A 21,213-nucleotide genomic window follows, 5' to 3' on the forward strand; every position below is an offset into this window, starting at 1 on the left:
ACAGGTTCTCTAAAACTGCTAATTATGCCATTTATTCAATATTATTTTCTTTTTCAAAGTCTTATATTAATGCCATAATAGAAATATTTTAAAATACTGAACTTTGCTGGCATACACACTTTATATAATTATGTTTTACTTTTTAGAAAAAAAAAGTTCATAGAAATAGTTAATTTTTATGCTGTAGAAACTCAAAACATGACCTTAGATTTTTTTTGATGGAAAACAAGTGATATTGAACAGATACCTTATGTTTATTCCCACGATTTTTGACGTGTAGTCAAAAGTATGAAATATTTTTTGCATAACACTGATGGGAAAGGTTTAGTGCAGTTTGTTTTATAAAGTTTAGAGGGCATGGTTATTGTAAGCTCTTGCTTATTTACAGCCATTACAGAAGGAGATTGGAATTATACGTCAGTTTACATTTTCCTCCAGTCTACAAAGAATGTCTGTGATTGTGAGAATGTTAGGATCACAACATTTTGATCTGTTTGCAAAGGGAGCTCCAGAAAAAATAATTCAACTGTCTAAACCCGAAACAGGTTAGTCAATTTACTTTAGTTGAATAAATGAGGCAGGATATTTTTTATGTTTACAGGAATGGCTACATTGATAAAAAAAAATGTACAAATCTGTAGAAGATTCAATGCTCAAAAATGGCATTAGATTTATAAATGAATATATTGTTTGAGTTTAAAACTTAATGAAATATTCCCTTGTATTATATACAAAAGAAAAGCCTGATTATTCTGGCTGTGTCTTTAGTTTGTACAAATTTTTGTTTCATATTTTCATAGTGAAAGAAATAGATTTGTATGTGTATACATATTTTCAGAGATCCATAGTAAAGAGCTCATACATGGTATAAATAAAAAGTATATTTTTTTGCGAATTTCAGTTCCTAATGACTACCATGACAAGTTGATGAAGTATACACAGCATGGGTACAGAGTTCTTGCCCTTGCTTGGAGACAGTTGCCAGCTAAGCTTAAATATACTAAAATTCAAAGAATTCAAAGGTTAGTCTTCTTGAATAGTTATTGCCAGTTATATTTTTATTTGAAAATTCTGGATTTCTACATATGAATAAAAGGATATGAGTCAGTGAGCAATCCTTTAAAGACCTTAAAAGAAAAAGCAACTAAAAGTCAACAAAGAATAATACTAAAGTGTCCATGCCATATTTAAAGTTCTTCTATGTCCGAAATATAAACAAATAATGATAAAAATCAACAGATTTTACCAAAGATCTGTCTTCAACACCAAATTCCTGAAATAAGATAACTTTGATTGATTGTTTAATAAGTAGAAACCTTTTACTGTTAATATTTTATACTGTATGCAGTTACTGTAAACCAACTTATTTTCGGGGATACTTGATTTCCCGTTTAGCCCTTTCTAGTGCACTTCGCTGCGATTAAATTTAGCGATTTTCTAATTTTCTTGAAGTAGTTAGATAAGGAAAGATCCAAGTTTTACATATTTGCATTATTTTTCTACTCGCGAAATTCGCAATTATTAGTTGGTTTACAGTATTGACCAATTTTAGGCAGCAGATTTATTTTAAACAATATTTAAAAACTTCAATTAACAGGGAACAAGTTGAGAAGGGATTAACCTTTCTTGGATTTTTGGTAACCGAAAATCGGGTAAAACCTGAAACTACACCTGTCATAACACAGCTAAGGCAGGCCAACATTAGAACTGTTATGGTTACAGGTAAGTTATATGACTTACAATAGGCAAGTTTGTACATAGGTACATTGTGAAATAATAACGCAACTGTATTTTTGTACATCAAATTTCTGGAACATTTAGATGACAATAATGTTTGGAAATATCAATAGGCAATGTTCTTTGCTGTTGGTTCTCATAGGTTTGTAACATTGGTTAAATTACTTTCCCGAGAGAATACTGCTCTTTTGAGATAAAAAAGTAGAGATTTAATGAATATCTTATATTTACTTGAATTTCTTAACATTTAGATGTTACAAAACACCGAAAGAATAATGTACCCTGTATCACTTTGTATTATGGTATGCAGTAGTCCAACTGTACGTCAACATTTCATACAATTACTAAAATTTGCTTAAAGTGACTTGAGTTTCACCAGTATCAGTCAGATTACAATTCTACCTTGACAACTAAGTTTGTATTTAGCCTAGAAAATACATATTTAGCCTTGAGAATTGAAAGGTCAGTTTATCCCATTCATACAATAGAAATTTACCTATGAGGGTCTGAATGGGGTTTACAGAATAGAGAATAATAGCAATAAAAAAAATATTGAATAGAGAAAATGAACAACAAAATAAAGAATAGAGAATAATGGGGTGCAAAAGTATAAAGAATAACTGTGCAAAATAAAAGAATTAGGTAATGCAATACTGATAAAATAAATGACCATGTACAGAATTAATAAATAATCTTGTAACAGAAAGATTGAATAGTAAAATCATTTTCATGAGAATTTTACAGAATGAGAGTTATTTTTAAAGCTTAAGAAAAATGCCCTAAAAATTTAAAGAATACAGATATTAAAAAACCCCATCCAGGTCCTTGTGTCATTGTCTAATGAAAATGTTGGTTTTAAGGATTGTAAAGTAAATTAACTGATATATGGTGAAGGGCTTGATAGTAATGGAAACAACAACAAAAATCCCTCCTGCCATCCCATCCCCCAGAATATCAAATGGTCCACACCTTATTGATAAAAGAGGTTTTCATGGGATTGAAGCAACACAATATTGTTTTTTCTATGAATAAGAAAACAATCAATAATCTAGGTTGAAAAGAATCTTTGAGATGTTCCCCTCAGGTATTGTTGTATTGATTGAAATATGGACAAAAGAGGTGCAAACAATAGATGATTTAAGCGAGTGCAAATGAGTGGACATCATCAAATAAAACCAGGAGTATGTTTATTTCACAATACACTTCAAGGTTGAGGTGTAAACATGACTATTATTGCCAAAAAGGTTTTAATGAACCATTAGCTATCCAGATAGTAATTATGTTATGAAGTTAATGTTATAAAATGCATGATGAAATGCATAAATGATAAAATGAATTATCCCCCCCTCAACATTAAATAGTCGCCCCCTTATAGTGTTATTATTTCATATACTGACACTGTAAGGGATTTACTGTGTATTATCATTGGGAACTATAATTTATACCTTTATTAAATTGCTAGAAAACAATACATTCATATATTTGTTGACTAATCAAAGCATGAAAATAGTCATAGGAAATTTATGTAAGAAAAAACTATTTTTTAGATTTATTAACTGATTAATTTGGGTAAAGTTGAGAGGCATTTATTAAACTAATTAGGGACGACTAAACCATTTTAATAATTAGAGGGGCTGATTGGTTGTAGAATGATTGAAAATAAATGTAAGCACATTATATAAATCCACTTGCCAATTCCTCATTCACCCAGATAATCAAATGGTCATCCCCCTTACTGATAAAAAAAACATTTTAGGCAATGCTTTATTTTAAACACATTCCAAAAGACTTTGGCATTAAAATGAAGGAAAAAATGCACCTTCAAAGGAAATGAATTATCCCCAAATTACGACATTTAATGTATTTTCTGTTTAGGATCATGATAATCAGGGTACCTGTTAGAGATTCCGTATATATCATTTTTATTAGTCCCCTACCGACGAAGTCGAAGGGGACTTTAGGTTTGCACTCTGTCCGTCTGTCTGTCCGTCTGTCGGTCTGTCCATCCGTCAGTCCGGCAAATCAGCTTTCCACACTTTTTTTCTTCGTTCTTGAAGATATTGATTTGATATTTGGTATATAGTTTTGCCATGACAAGTTATAGATCAATTTTGTTCCGGTCTGATGATTTAGTCCAGAGTTATGGACCATAACTCTGGACCATATCTAATGTTGGAGTACTATGTTAAACCAAATTTTGTACAAAGGGAGATAACTCATTTTTTAAAAGCCATTCTTTGGTAAATTATTTGAAGAATTTTTTGGCAGGTTGTTTGTTATTTTGTATAAACTAATTTTCTGAATGCTATATATATATATATATATAAAAAATTATGAAGTGAAATCCTTTAATTAGATAATAATCTATTTTTATTAATGTATATATTACATAACATTGTGTAGATAAAAATTGTTGACATTTTATAGATAAGTTACAAATCTATATTAGTTTGTGACAAATAAAAGAAAAAATATTTGGAACTATTAATTATATTTGATTATAATTTGAAAATAGATATACACTGTATTACATCATATCTAATTTTAGCCATTCAAGCGGGAGGTTTGGCATGCCACAAAATCAGGTTCAACCCACCATTTTTTTCTTAAAATGTCCTGTACCAAGTCAGGAAAATGGCCATTGTTATATTATAGTTCGTTTCTGTGTGTGTTACATTTTAATGTTGAGTTTTTGTTGTGTCGTTGTTCTCCTCTTATATTTGATGCGTTTCCCTCAGTTTTAGTTTGTAACCCAGATTTGTTTTTTTCTCAAGTGATTTATGAGTTTCGAACAGCGGTATATTACTGTTGCCTTTATTTAGAGAATTATTAATCATATCTAATGTTAAAGTGTTTTACACACTTTTTTCATCATGCTTGAAGATATTGATTGACAATTGGTATATAGTTTTATCATGACAAGTTATACAGATAAAATTCGAAATTTTGTTTCAGTCTGAAAATTTTGTGCAGAGTTATGGTCCTTGGACTTGAAAATTCACTCATTTAATCAGTTTTCCACACTGTTTTTAGTCACGCTTGAAGATATTGACTTGATATTTTCTTTTTGTTTACACCATGACAAGTTATAGAACAAGTTAGCTTTTTGTTCCAGTATAATGAATTTTCACCCGGTAGGGGACTATGTATTGCCATGCAATACTCTCAGAATGCTTGTTTTCCTGGTTTATTATTTTCATTTTTATATTTTACATTTACCTAAAATGAATTTGCTATATATATTTGTTTCAATTTTCATTGGGAACTATCATCTATATGAAAATCAAATTCTATTCACATAAACAATAAATTTTTTAAAGTGTTTTTTTTACCACAGTTGCAAATTTCAAAATGACCAAACATTATGCAGGTCAAGGATATATCACTCATATTGTTTGGTAACTTGTACATCTAGTCAAACTGGTTTGGTATAACTGACAGTTTGCTCCTGCCCTACTTGTAGATGTCTATTTCACAGTGATCTTATGTGTTTGTGCTTAGAGTACATTGTACTGTAATATTTATTGATTTTCTGTTGGGGCATGACCTAAACATGTTTTTTTCTAATTTCAATTTATTCACTACATTATGACGAGTGTAACTCAGAATACATATTAAGGTGTAAACGCAGCTATTTAAATCAATTTTTTGTTTAACTTGGCATCATTTGTTTTGGATATGTTTGAAGAAAACATAATTTTCACTTGGCATCAGTTGTTCTAGATTACATGTATTGAAGAAAACATAAATTTCACCTTGGCATCAGTTGTTTTAGATTACATGTATTGAGGAAAACATAAATTTCACTTGGCATCAGTTATTTTAGATTACATTTATTGAAGAAAACATAAATTTCACTTGGCATCAGTTATTTTAAATTACATGTATTGAAGAAAACAAAAATTTCACTTGGCATCCATTGTTTTGTAGAAATTTGAGAAATAAACAATTTTCACTTGGCATCTATTGTTTTGGATAAATTGGAGGAAAACTATTAAGGAATATCTTCTCTTCTTATTGATATTTGGCTGTGTTGGATTAAGTCCAAAACCGCCTTATAGTATGGTGATATTGGGCTGAGTGGCAGACAGGCAGGTTAAAGTGGATGCCTAAATTCTGTATTCAATTCCTCCTACAGTTTTTTTTTCTCATTTTTTCCACATTTTGGAATAGTAAAATAATGGTAAAAGTCCCATAACTCTATAAAAATTATAAAATGACGGTATAATATGGTCAACAACACATGATGGCCAACAATTCTCAGAGTTTTTACAAGGTGTCACTGTTACAATACTAAAAAAAATAGTCAAAGTTCCATAACTACCATAAAAATTGCCAAATCAAAATGACGGTATAATACAGTCAACTACACATGGGGAAACAATTCTTAGCAAGTATGAGACCTTCCTCCCAAAAGGTCTGTAAGGATTTGTGTTCAAAAGATGTTAATGTTACAATACTCTGACAAAATGTAAAAGTCCTGAACTCCAGTTAAAAGGGTAAAATCATAATGGCTTTATGGTCAACTACACATAATTGCAAATAATCCTACTAAGTATGAGAGCTTTCTGTAAAATGGACTAAGAGGAGCTGCGTGCACAAGGTGCCATTGTTGCAATACTAAAAAAAATGGTCAAATTCCCATAACTCCCCTAAAAAATGTAAATTCAAACTGACATTAAATCCCCTGCTGTGTGATGTGTGGGGACAAACAAAATCCTTTAAGGTTCATCATAACAAATAGACAAAAAATGGATGTGTTTTAGTTTCCAAAAATACTCTAGTACAGACAGACCAGCGTAGTTGGAAAAGTTTTAAGGCCTAGCACCCACTATATATGTATTCAAAACTTAATGCATTTTGTGTTTCTGAAAAATTAAGTATTTTTTGGATTTTGATGGGCATTTTTTTTTTCATCACTACAGATGATGCTAAATAAACAAATACCTGAGTTGCATTTGATACTGTCTACTAAGTTACACCCTTTAGATCACCTATTGTTGTGTAGATATCAATTGTCCTATTGTCCATATCAATCAATACAATTCAAAACAATTGTTAACTGAGAGGGCCCCGGCATCTCAAAGATTTTACACAATTAGTTTATATTTACACCTTCTGCAGGAATGAACATAAAATGCCCATCAAAATCCAATTTTTTTTTATCTTTCTGAAACACTAAATGTATTTTACTTTTATATTTCTAGTGGATGCTTGGCATTAAAAATTTCTAACTATAGTCCATTTGACTTCTATAAATCTTCAGAAAATAATTCTTAAAAATTCATTTTTACAAAAAAACATTTTTTTTCTTGATGTATGTTAATGTATGATATATACGAACTCTGACTATAAATATCATAATTTTGGGCCAATAATCAAAATAGTTACCCATTAGGTCTCTATGTTACTTCTATTTTTTTTTATATAAAATACTTGATGGAGTAAGTATAAATATTGTAACAGCCTTCCATTCAAAACAAAAACATTAGACATGTGCTTTAAACCTGTTTCATTGTACCATATGACTTTTCTCATTTGAATAACTCTGACCATCAACAAACTTGGATTTTATTCAAGTTTTATGTCATGTGATTACTGAACTTTCTGTAAACATGATTTTGTATTTTTCATTGTTCAATTTCTATGAGTAACCTTAGTAATATTGTTTTTCTTCGTGTATGTTAATGTATGATATATACGAACTCTGACTAAGAATAAGAATATTTATTGAATCCAATTAAAGGGCCCATTTCCAAGCATATACATATATATATAGTATTAATTATACAGTAATTTGTATGATTTGATAAATGAACTTGCATGTATCTACAAAAAAGTTTTACCAATAAACCAAAATAACCAAAAATACTGAACTTTCTGTATACATGATTTTGTATTTTTCATTGTTCAATTTTTATGAGTAACCTTATTAATATTTTCCACTGGACATTGCTAGTATTACATTTTTAAAAACTACAAAGTAGATTTATGCAAAATTCAGTTTAGAAATTAAATTTTGTGAAAATGAATAATATAAAGCATATTTTTTTGGTATTTATACCTTCATATGTTTATGAAAAGTTTTATCTACAAATTTAGATTAAAATTAGGAAAAGCAAACACAAAGTACTCACATCAAATTTATTATTAAGGCCATTCAAAATCTTCAGTCTCATCTCCATCACTTGAACTTTCATTCTCACTGTCACTCTCAATTTCAGTGTCTAATTCAATATGAATAATACTTTTTTGAATTTCATCCTGTATATCATCCTTTTGCCAATATCTTGGTTCAATGTTGTTTTTTATATGATTGCATGAATTTAACCACGTTGTGCTATTGATCTGTTCAAACCCTTTTTGAATCAACGATTTCAAATCATTTAGTTTAAAAGTAGAGTTTTCCTGACCAATAAATCCCTTTTAATTTCCCCAAATAAGTTTTATAGGGTAAAACTCACAGTGATAAGTTGGGAGTCTTAGAACTTTATGTCCTTTCTTTTTCAAAAATTCGTCAACCTTGTATACAGGGTCAATTTTTTTGGATTTAATAATTTCATATATCTTAATTAGGTTTCGTTTTTTTCATGTCAAACTCAACACCAAGTTTATTCAGACAGTCAACCATGTCACCTCTTCTTGAATTAGATGTGGGAGGTTTTGTACCCTCGACATGCACACTATGATATGACGCATTGTCCATTACTATCAGACTTTTTTTTGGCAAAGCTGGAACTAATTGTTTTTCAATCCATTGTTCAAATACTCTTCATTTCTGTATGATAATCGCGTCCGTCCGTACTGATACCTTTAAAAACTAGATCACATCCTTTTAAAAAAACCATTTTCACATCCAGCATACAAACGAATCTTTGGCCTTTACCTAGGGGAATTTTTCTGTATTTTGCATTTGTCTGAACTAGTCCATTGATGACAAGTAGTGTGGTTGGTATCAACCCAAGTTTCATCTAAATAAACGAAAGTATAACCGTCTTCACGTTTTGTTCTTAGATATTGTACAGTACTTGCAACCTTAGGCGTTACTGTTTTAGCGATCAATCAGCGGTCATCGATCAGTCACCGATCAGTCAAGTTCGCGTCAAACTCACGTCACCAATCCGTCAGACTTATAGTAAAAGTTTTTGACTGATCGGACGGATCGGACGGATAGGACCGATCGACCTTTCTGACGGATTGAACTCTACTACGTCACATGATAAACTAATACAAATTACGAAATCTTAGTTTCGTTTCATTTAATTAAAATGGCGACATGGAAAATACGAAACATTCAAGTACAAATGATCAACGTCTTTTTTTATTAAATATTTTGCACAGTTTTAAGAATTTAAAAAGAAAAGAAATATGCATATAAAACTAAATTTAAATATTACTATTAAAGAATGGCCATTTTCGTTTTAATTTAGGTTATATTTTTTCAAACCCGGACATTTCTAAAACGGTGTTGATCGCGATTTTCAGTGATTTTATTATTTTCCGAAAATGCTCTTAAAAATAAAATGAAATGATCATTTATTGCAAATTTCGATGTATTATTTTTAAATATTTTTAAGTATTTTATCCTTATAATCTTAAACTTCTTTAAACAAACTTATCTCGAGGCCATTAAAATAACCAGAGACATATAAATACATGTCTCTGAAATAACAAATCACAAATAAAAATAAAAATGCTGCAAATTCTCTTAAAAATAAAAAAATATTGGTAATTTTAAACAACGAGAACAACATTATAGTATATTTTTTCTGATAGTCTTTCAACTTAATAAAAAATAATCAATCCTAAGCTTTAAAAAGTACAAAAATCCAATGACGGTCAATAATTTCCATTCAAATAAAGGAATTATTGCATTCTATTTCAACAAAAACAAAAGTTTATGCATATCTATCCTTCTTTATTTACATTTTATTAAAAATTACTTATCTAAAGGCATTTATAATGACTGATAGCAATTGCATTGCACTATATCTGATATAAAAGAAGAAATATTTGTATTTTTATGCAATGGGAATATTAAATTTAGTATCTGATCCCTTCAATTCAACATATTTTATGAAATGCAACCAATTCTGATGTACAAAAAGTACTGAAATCAAATGGTGATTCATTATTTCTATCAAAATGAAGATATTATTGCATTCATTTTCAACACCAACAAAAGTTTAAGCCTTATTCTACTTACAATGTTAAAATTCTTATAAAAGAAATAATCTTGAAGCCTTTGAAATAACTAGTTACAAATAACATTGAATTTTTTTTTAACAAAACAAGAGAAATTGGTAATTTTAAACAATGCGAACAACATTTAAGGATATTTTCTATGATCTTCTTTTACTTTTATGAAAAACAACCAATACTAAACTATGAAAAGTACAAACATCTAATGACAGTCAATGATTTTCATTCAAATAAAGAAATTATTGCATTCTTGTTCAACAAAAACAAAAGTTTATGCATATTTATCCTTCATTTATTCACATTTTATTAAAAAATACTTATATAAAGGCATTTATAATGACTGATAGCAATTGACGTTGCATTATTTCTGATATAAAAGATGAAATATTTGTATTTTTAAGCAATGTGAACATTACATTTAGAATCTTTTCCCTTAACTTCAACATATTTTATGAAATACAACAAATTCTGAACCATAAAAAAGAGAAATTATTGAATTCTTATTTAAAAAAAACAAAAGTTTATGTATATTTATCCTTAAATTATTCATATCTTATATAAAAGTACTTATCTGAATGCATTACTTATGACTGATTGCAATTGACGCTGAATTATTTCTGATATAAAAGAAGAAATATTTGCATTTTTAAGCAACGCGAACACAAATTTAGTATCTTTTCCCTGAAATTCAGCATATTTTATGAAAAAAAAACTTATCCTTATGTACAAAAAGAACCAAAATCAAATGACAGTTCATAATTTCTATCAAAATAAAGAAATAATTGCATTCTTATCTAACAAAAACAAAAGTTTATGCATATTTATCCTTCAATGATTCACATTTTATACAAAATTACTTATCTAAAGGCATTTATAATGACTGATTGCAATTGAAGTTGCATTATTTCTGATATAAAAGAAGAAATATTTACATATTTAAGCAATGCTTACAAAAATTTAGTATCTTTTCCCTGAAATTCAGCATATTTTATGAAAAATAACCAATCCTGATATACAAAATCTACCGAAATCAAATGACGGTTCATAATTTCTATCAATATAAAGACATTATTGCATTCGTATTCAACACAAAACAAAAGTTTAAGTATTATTCTCCTTACATTATCAAAATTCTTACAAAAAAAATCTTATTGGAGGACTTTGAAATAACAAGTTACAAATAACATTGCATTATTTTTTATCAAAAGAAGAAAAATTGGTAATTTTAATCAATGCGAACAACATTTTAGTATATTTTCTCAGATATTATTTTGATTTTATAAAAAACAACAAATCCTAAACCATAAAAAGTACAAAAAGCCATAGGTTGTCAATAATTTAAATTGAAATAGAGAAATTATTGAATTTTTATCAAACAAAAACAAAAGTTTATGTATATTTAGCCTTAAATTATTCATATCTTATATAAAAGTACTTATCTGAATGCATTACTTATGACTGATTGCAATTGACGTTGAATTATTTCTGATATAAAAGAAGAAATAATTGCATTTTCAAGCAACAAGAACAAAAATTTAGTATCTTTTTCCTGAAATTCAGTCTATTTTATGAAAAACAACCAATCCTGATGTACAAAAAGAACCAAAATCAAATGATGGTTCATAATTTCTATCAAAATTAAAAAATTCTTGCTTTCTTCTCTAACAAAAACAAAATTTTATGCATATTTATCCTTCAATTATTCATATCTTATATAAAAGTACTTATCTGAATGCATTACTTATGACTGATTGCAATTGACATTGAATTATTTCTGATATAAAAGAAGAAATATTTGCATATTTAAGTGATGCAAACAAAAATTTAGTATCTTTTCCCTGAAATTCAGCCTATTTTATGAAAAACAACCAATCCTGATGTACAAAATGTACCGAAATCAAATGACGGTTCATAATTTCTATCAAAATAAAGAAATGATTGCATTCTTATCTAACAAAAACAAAAGTTTATGCATATATTCTTCAATGATTCACATTTTATACAAAATTACTTATCTAAAGGCATTTATAATGACTGATTTCAATTGACGTTTCATTTTTTCTGATATAAAAGAAGAAATATTTGCATTTTTAAGCAAAGCTAACAAAAATTTAGTATCTTTTCCTTGAAATTCAGCATATTTTATGAAAAACAACCAATCATGATGTACAAAAAGTACCTAAATCAAATGACGGTTCATAATTTCTGTCAAAATAAAGAAATTATTGCATTCGTATTCAACACAAAACAAAAGTTTAAGTATTATTCTCCTTACATTATCAAAATTCTCACAAAAAAACTAAATCTTATTGGCAGACTTTGAAATAACTAGTTACAAATAACATTGCATATTTTTTTATCAAAAGAAGAAAAGAAAAATTGGTAATTTTAATCAATGCAAACAACATTTAAGTATATATTCGCAGATATTATTTTGATTTTATAAAAAACAACCAATCCTGAACCATAAAAAGTACAAAAAACCATAGGAGGTCAATAATTTCCATTAAAATAGAGAAATAATTGAACTCTTATTTAACAAAAACAAAAGTTTATGTATATTTATCCTTAAATTATTCATATCTTATACAAAAGTAATTATCTGAATGCATTAACTATGACTGATTGCAATTGAAGTTGCATTATTTCTGATACAAAAGAAGTAATATTTGCATATTTAAGCAACGCAATGAAAAATTTAGTATCTTTTCCCTGAAATTCAGCATATTTTATGAAAACAACCAATCCTGATGTACAAAATGTACCGAAATCAAATGACGGTTCATAATTTCTATCAAAATAAAGAAATTATTTAATTTGTATTCAACACAAAACAAAAGTTTCAGTAAAATTCTCCTTACATTATCAAAATTCTTACAAAAAAAATCTTATTGGAGAACTTTGAAATAGCAAGTTACAAATAACATTGCATTATTTTTTATCGAAAGAAGAAAAATTGGTTATTTTAATCAATGCGAACAACATTTTAGTATCTTTTCTCAGATATTATTTTGATTTTATAAAAAACAACCAATCCTGAACCATAAAAAGTACAAAAAACCATAGGCGTTTCAATAATTTCCATTAGAAAAGAGAAATTAATTCATATTTTATACAAAAGTAATTATCTGAATGCATTAACTATGACTGATTGCAATTGAAGTTGCATTATTTCTGATATAAAAGAAGAAATATTTGCATATTTAAGCAACGCGAACAAAAATTTAGTATATTTTTCCATGAAATTCAGCATATTTTATGAAAAACAACCAATCCTGATGTACAAAATGTACCAAAATCAAATGACGGTTCATAATTTCTATCAAAATAATGAAATTATTTAATTTTATTCAACACAAAACAAAATTGTAAGTAAAATTCTCCTTACATTATCAAAATTCTTACAAAAAAAATCTTATTGGAGAACTTTGAAATAACTAGTTACAAGTACACTTGCATTATCTTTTATCAAAAGAGGAAAAAATGGTAATTTTAAACAATGCAAACAACATTTTAGTATATTTTCTCAGATATTATTTTGATTTTATAAAAAACAACCAATCCTGAACCATAAAAAGTACAAAAAACCATAGGCGTTCCAATAATTTCCATTAAAAAAGAGAAATTATTGAATTCTTATTTAATAAAAGCAAAAGTGTATGTATATTTATCCTTAAATTATTCATATCTTATTCAAAATAAATTATCTGAATGCATTAATTATGACTGATTGATATTGACGTGCATTATTTCTGATATAAAAGAAGAAATATTTGCATTTTTAAGCAACTCGAACAAAAATTTGGTATCTTTTTCCTGAAATTCAGCCAATCCTGACGTACAAAAAGTACAAAATAATGAAATGATTGCATCTTTAATCAACAAAAATTAAAGTTTAAGTATTTCAATACTTATTTTTTTTAATTTTCTTTCAAAGAAACTTTCTTGAGGCCTTTGAAATAACATTTCATTATATGTTATCCGAAGAAGAAATATTGGTTATCTAGAACAAAAATTAAAACAACACTCTAAATTAATTAATCCAAACAAAGCTGTATGTATCTACACTGTTCTACTATTTTTATTTTCATCATCTAACGACAACAAATAGAGTACTTGTTTTAAATGATAACATTTTATCGTTTTTTAGTGGTACATAATTAACGAGTAAAGGTGTCTTCGTAGAGGTCCGCGTTTACCGACTGTAAATACTGTGGAGTTCGTTTTACATAAGAATTTTAATTATATACGTATCCGTCCGATCCGTGCATACAATTAATTTACTGATCGATCGCTGACCGTTGTCACGGTAACTCTCACATAGCCTTTTTGACGTATCTGACGGATTCTATGGGTCATCGATCACCGATCAGTCATCGATCAGTCAAACATCCGTCACCGATCATTCACCGATCAGTCAAGTTCACGTCAAACAGTAACGCCTAAGGTTGCAAGTACTGTATACGTTGGTTAACAATGTCTTTTCTTTCAACTAAACCTTTTCTGTTTTTATCAACTTTCTTATATCTAAAGCCGAGTTTTCCATAATTTGTATTTTGATAAACTAATATCATGATTTTTTTCCAAAAGATGTTTTAATTTTTTTAATGTCACACATTCATTTTTCCAAAATAAATTATGCACAGTATTTTTTGTCAGATCTTTGTCAAACTGATCAATTTTATTCTTTTTAGTTGACACACTTTTTGACTTCAAGATTTCTTCTGATCCAAGCATTTTTTTATAAAGCTTTCACTTACTTTCAAACAGTGGGCAGTTCTTTTTGTGGTATTATGCCATGAATGAAATGGAGCTCCCCGCTTTGACACGGCAAGAAAACAATTGAACACTTTCAGAATTATATCCTTTTTAGCTCACCTGGCCCAAAGGGCCAATGAAATTTTCTCATCACTTGGCGTCCGTTGTCCTGCGTCCTGCGTCCGTCGTCCGTAAACTTTTACAAAAATCTTCTCCTCTGAAACTACTGGGCCAAATTTGACCAAACTTGGCCACAATCATCATTGGGGTATCTAGTTTAAAAAATATGTCTGGTGACCTGGCCAACCAACCAAGATGGTCGCCATGGCTAAAAATAAAATATAGGGGTTAAATGTAGAATTTGGCTGATATCTCTGAAACCAAAGCATTTAGAGCAAATCTGACATGGGGGTAAAATTGTTTATCAGGTCAAGATCTATCTGCCCTGAAATTTTCAGATGAATCTGACAACCCGTTGTTGGGTTGCTGCCCCTGAATTGGTAATTTTGCCGTTTTTGGTTATTATCTTGAATACTATTATAGAGATAAACTGTATACAGCAATAATGTTCAGCAAAGTAAGATGTACAAATAAGTCAACTTGACCAAAATGGTCAGTTGACCCCTTAAGGAGTTATTGCCCTTTATAGTCAATTTTTAACCATTTTTCGTAAATTTTTGTAATCTTTTACAAAAATCTTCTCCTCTGAAACTACTAAGACAAATTTAACCTAACTTGTCCACAATCATCATTAGGGTATCTAGTTTAAAAAATGTGTACGATGAACCCGCCTGCGAACCAAGCTGGCCGACATGGCTAAAAAATAGTACATAGCGTAAAATGCAGTTTTTGGCTCATATCTCTGAAACCAAAGCATTTAGAGCAAATCTGACAAGGATAAAATTGTTCATTAGGTCAAGATCTATCTGCCCTGAAATTTTCAGACCAATCAGCCAACACTTTGTTGGGTTGCTGCCCCTGAATTGGTAATTTTAAGAAAATTTTGCAGCTTTTGGTTATTATCTTGAATATTATTATAGATAGAGATTAACTGTAAACAGCAATAATGTACAGCAAAGTAAGATCTACAAATAAGTCAACATTACCAAAATTGTCAATTGACCCCTTAAGGAGTTATTGCCCTTTATAGTCAATTTTTTTACAATTTTCATAAATTTTGTAAACTTTTGTACATTTTTGTAAAATATTTTCCACTGTAACTACTGGGCCAAGTTCATTATAGATAGAGATAATTGTAAGCAGCAAGAATGTTCAGTAAAGTAAGATCTACAAACACATCACCATCACAAAAACACAATTTTGTCATGAATCCATCTGTGTCCTTTGTTTAATATGCACATAGACCAAGGTGAGCGACACAGGCTCTTTAGAGCCTCTAGTTTCTTTTGACATTTTTTGAGGCATGTTAATTCCTTTCTTTACATATAAGTAAGGGAGATAATGCAGAATTAAAAAAAAATGTTAAAAACATCCTCCTTTTCATCGATTAAGGTCTTATGGTTACATTTTATCTAATTTTATTTTCATATTTGAAAGTCATAAGCTGTGTTTTTTTCAAGAAAAAAGTAAATATTAAATGTATTCTGTAAATACTTATTGGTAAAACTTTTTAGAGCCTCTCCATTTGGTTAATATTGTCATCATGCTTTAAGCACGAAAAGCTTGCTTATATTCTTTTAGAAGATATATTTAAATATATAATCAAATTAAAGTAACACAAATTAAGATTTGTTAAGGAATAAAAAACAAAATAAAACGTCTGATTATAATATTTTCCCCAGAAATAACATCGTTGTGGATACATGCAAGTTCATTTATAAAATCATATAAAAACCAGTTAATAAAAAAACTTATATGATGGTCATTTTTTATGACATGTAAAGTGTCCTTTGATATTTAAATGATTTAAGTAACTTTTTTGATTATTGGTCCAAAATTATGATATTCATATTCTATTTTATTTATTTTCAAACACCATCTTGTATGGAGTATAGTTATCATTTATTTTTAATGTAATATATCTTAAAAATTACTGTATAATTAATACTATATATATATGTATATGTATATGCTTGGAAATGGGCCCTTTAATTGGATTCAATAAATATTCTTATTCTTAGTCAGAGTTCGTATATATCATACATTAACATACACGAAGAAAAACAATATTACTAAGGTTACTCATAGAAATTGAACAATGAAAAATACAAAATCATGTTTACAGAAAGTTCAGTAATCACATGACATAAAACTTAAATGAAGTCCAAGTTTGTTGATGGTCAGAGTTATTCAAATGAGAAAAGTCACATGGTACAATGAAACAGGTTTAAAGCACATGTCTAATGTTTTTGTTTTGAATGGAAGGCTGTTACAATATTTATACTTACTCCATCAAGTATTTTATATAAAAAAAAATAGAAGTAACATAGAGACATAATGGGTAACTTTTTGTCGAGCCTTCGACTTTAGTCGAAAAAGCGAGACATAGCTATCCTACATTCTGTCGGCGTCGTCGTCGGCGGCGGCGTCCACAAATATTCACTCTGTGGTTAAAGTTTTTGAAATTTTAATAACTTTCTTAAACTATCCTTGATTTCTACCAAACTTGGACAGAAGCTTGTTTATGATCATAAGATAGTATCCAGAAGTAAATTTTGTAAAAATAAAATTCCATTTTTTCCGTATTTTACTTATAAATGGACTTAGTTTTTCTGCCGGGAAATATTACATTCACTCTGTGGTTAAAGTTTTTAAAATTTTAATAACTTTCTTAAACTATCCTGGGTTTGTACCAAACTTGGACAGAAGCTTGTTTATGATCATAAGATAGTACCCAGAAGTAAATTTTGTAAAAAAATAAATCCATTTTTCTTTATTTTACTTTTAAATGGACTAAGATTTTCTGCCAGGAAACAACACATTCACTCTGTGGTTAAAATTTAAAATTTTTTTATAACTTTCTTAAACTATCCTGGATCTGTACCAAACTTGGACAGAAGCTTGTTTATGATCATAAGATAGTATCCAGAAGTAAATTTGTTAAAAAAAAATATATTGTTTTCCCGTATTTTACTTATAAATGGACTTAGTTTTTCCGCCGGGAAACAATACATTCACTCTGTGGTTAAAGTTTTTAAAATTTTAATAACTTTCTTAAATTATCCTGGATTTGTACCAAACTTGGACAGAAGCTTGTTTATGATCAAAAGCTAGTATCTAGTGGAATATTTTGTTAAAATTTTGTACCTGTTTATCCGTATTTTAGTTATAAATGGACTTAGTTTTTCTTCCAGTTAACATTAAATACAGTCTGCAATTAAAGTTTTTAAAACATTTATTAGATTCATAAACTACCCTGGATTTATACCAAGCTTTGACTGAAGCTTCTTACAATCAAAAGATAGTATCTAAAGGAATATTTTTCTTGCTTTTTTTCCTCATTTTTGTTGAGCCTGTGATTAACAGTAAAAGTAGGCGAGACACTGGGTTCCACGGAACCCTTACGAATTTTTTTATTATTGGCCCAAAATTATAATATTCATGGTCAGAGTTCGTATTTATCATACATTAACATACATCAAGAAAAAAAAAATGTTTATTTGTAAAAATGAATTTTTAAGAATTATTTTCTGAAGATTTATAGAAGTCAAACGGACTATACAAAGGTTTGTCTGTACGAAAAGTAAATTTTTAGGGGCAAACACCGACATTTTTGTCCATTTGTTCTGAAGATGTTATCTCATGGCTAGAACTGATCAATGTAAACTACCTTTCAATTTGAATGATTTTCACTATTGTCATTCCAGAGATTTGTGATTTTATTCATAAAAAATAGATTTTTTTTCACATATCAGAATTTACTTCAGTGTGCTTTGATTGGTATCCTCACACTTTACATTTTTTTTAGAGATTGATAAAAGGAAGCTCCCTTTAGATTTTGAAAATTTTCTGGTTTGTCGTTCCAGAGTAATGGAACTTTAACCATCAGATTTAAGAAAACTTTTCACATGTACCATAACCTGAATATGCTTCAATGGATTTACTGGAAAATTTCCACAATTGTTTGAATTGATTAAAGTATTAAAGATATCGTTTGATTTTTAAGATATTTTGATATGTCATCCCAGAGTTATGGGACTGTAACCGTCAGATTCAAGACAATATTTTACGTGTCACATACTAGCTCTACAATAAAAGCATTAGTTCATGAATATTAGTGAATCTTGTTTCTTGTTGAATATACATTGTTCGGCTGTTATCTGCTCTTTGGTCAGGTTGTTGTTTCTTTGACATATTCCCCATTTCTATTCTCAATTTTATTGAACTCCTTAGCTTGTGCAATATTCATGGAATAATATTACCGTGTACAATACAAACTTATTATTATTATGAATATGACATTTACACCTTCTTTCTAGGAGACAACATGTTAACAGCTTTAAGTGTTGCTAGGGAGATTGGTATGGTTCCACCTAAAGAGAGGATTGTGTTAGTTCAAGGCTATCCAGAATCAGGCAAAACTGATGCTTATTTGGAGTTTGTTTATGCAGAGGAATACAAACAGGAGTCCACTAAAACAGGATCTTCTTCTATAGAGGTATCATAGATTGCTTTATAAATAATGATGGCTATACTGGTAGTTAGAGAAATGATATATTGAAAAATGAATTGCTTTGTGTTTACTAAGAAATAGGAAAAGTAATTATGTGTGAAACTAACGAAAGAGAAATAATTTGTGCAGACAAAGTAATATTACCTACCCCTTGCAAGTAAAGTTTTCCACCACTCACCTAGGCTCTTGAAATTTTGTTCAAAAATATTTAACAAATGCAATTTTCCCTTTAGCATTCTTTTCTTCAAGAAATGACCTGTACCGCTTGCTAAGGTTTACAGTTACAGATTTTACCATCTGGTAAATGAACTAATTTTTAACACAAATTTAAGAAAAACTGTCCATATTTTAATGCCCCCCTCCATAGGCATTAAGTGTTACTCTTGACCGCCCTCCATCCGTCTTTCTGTCTGTCTCTCCGTCCCATTTTCGTTTCCACACTCTAACTTAAGTTTTTCTCATTCAAACTTCATAAAACTCATACACAGTGCTAAGAAGTAAGTAATTTACCAGTCTAGAGTTCTGCCCCTTTTTAACATTGAAAATTGCAAATTTTTCAGTTTCCGCACTATAACTTAAGTTTGTCTCATCCAAATTTTATGAAACTCATGCATAATGCTAAGATCACAACACGCAGACAGAATGCAAATTTGGGCAGTAAATTAACTTACAGTTCTAGAGTTATGCAAAATTTGCAAAGCTTGCGCAGAGTGTAAATTTGGTCAGTAAATTCACTTACAGTTCTAGAGTTATGTCCCTTTTTAACTTGAAAAATTGCAAAGCTTGAGCAAGAAATTCATGTTCTCAGACACACACATTTTTCTGTACTCGACTGTACTGATTTTTACTCGACCAGTCTGAATTGGTCTGAATTTTACTCGACTCCTGTCTTCAACATACTCGACCGTACTGATTTGTACTTGACCCTTATCTTTGCCATTGAAAATAGTCTGAACTATTACTCGACCAGTCTGAAACAGTCTTAACCCATTCTCAACCTGTACTCGTCCTATTTTTTTAGTCTAAACCATACTCGACCAAAGGTCTGAACAATACTTGACCTGTCTGAACCATACTTGACCAAATAACCTCTACTTTTTTTTAATTTTAGCTGTTAAGATTAATTTCTTTTTTTCTGACATAATAACAGCCACAATAAAATAAAGATATATATAAAACATATTCTTACATCCTTACATGATTCTCACATTTGTCAAATAGAGATAGTTAAATCAAATTATCTTATATAATAATTTAATTATATTCATTTTAAGTTTTAGAGTTTTGTTAAAAAAAAAATCTTTTACCTAAAAACCACACCTTTACTGAGGGTAATAAAACCTTATTAAGGTGCTTCTTGGTTGGCATGTGTTTTTTTTTTTTAAACTTAATTTTCCTAAATTCCTAAAGAAAAACTACATAGGTTAATGGTTACATACAATAGTTATATAGTCATCTTTTTAATGAGTTAACAACAGCCAAAAATCATCACTGAAATTGTTTAATCTTATATTAGAAATATATCTATTCTTATTATAATTTGGGATATAATATATATAATATATATCAAAAAGGGATAAAAAAGTTAAAAGAAATAAATAAAAAAAAAATTCTGAATAGTGGTAAAGTATAAAGTAATACCTCCTGCTTGGGGCAAACTCATTAAAAAGATCACACATGGTCAGAGAGAATTAATTTCTAACTAACATTCAGTAAAAATTGCGACATCCTGTAAAACTTGAATCGCAAGGCTTTTTGAATTCACTAGATAAGTAATACACGAGTTTAAGAAAAATAGGGCTTTCTTTTTACCTGTAAAACACACATGTAATGAGGTAATTAAACCTTATTAAAGTTCTTCTTGTATGCCATGTCTTTAATTT

General features: G+C 28.9%; 1 protein-coding gene across 1 annotated transcript in view; it reads left to right on the forward strand.

The window, feature by feature from the left end:
* Nucleotides 1-21,213, forward strand: part of LOC127720129 (polyamine-transporting ATPase 13A3-like) — a 202,396-nt gene that overhangs the window by 48,618 nt on the left and 132,565 nt on the right. The window contains exons 17-20 of the mRNA XM_052226570.1: nucleotides 389-545; nucleotides 902-1,022; nucleotides 1,598-1,722; nucleotides 19,137-19,315. Of these exons, the coding sequence (XP_052082530.1) occupies nucleotides 389-545; nucleotides 902-1,022; nucleotides 1,598-1,722; nucleotides 19,137-19,315 (582 nt within the window). The remainder of the gene's footprint in view (nucleotides 1-388; nucleotides 546-901; nucleotides 1,023-1,597; nucleotides 1,723-19,136; nucleotides 19,316-21,213) is intronic.

This window comes from Mytilus californianus, unplaced genomic scaffold, assembly GCF_021869535.1.
Source record: "Mytilus californianus isolate M0D057914Y unplaced genomic scaffold, xbMytCali1.0.p SCAF_11, whole genome shotgun sequence".
NCBI lineage: Eukaryota > Metazoa > Mollusca > Bivalvia > Mytilida > Mytilidae > Mytilus > Mytilus californianus.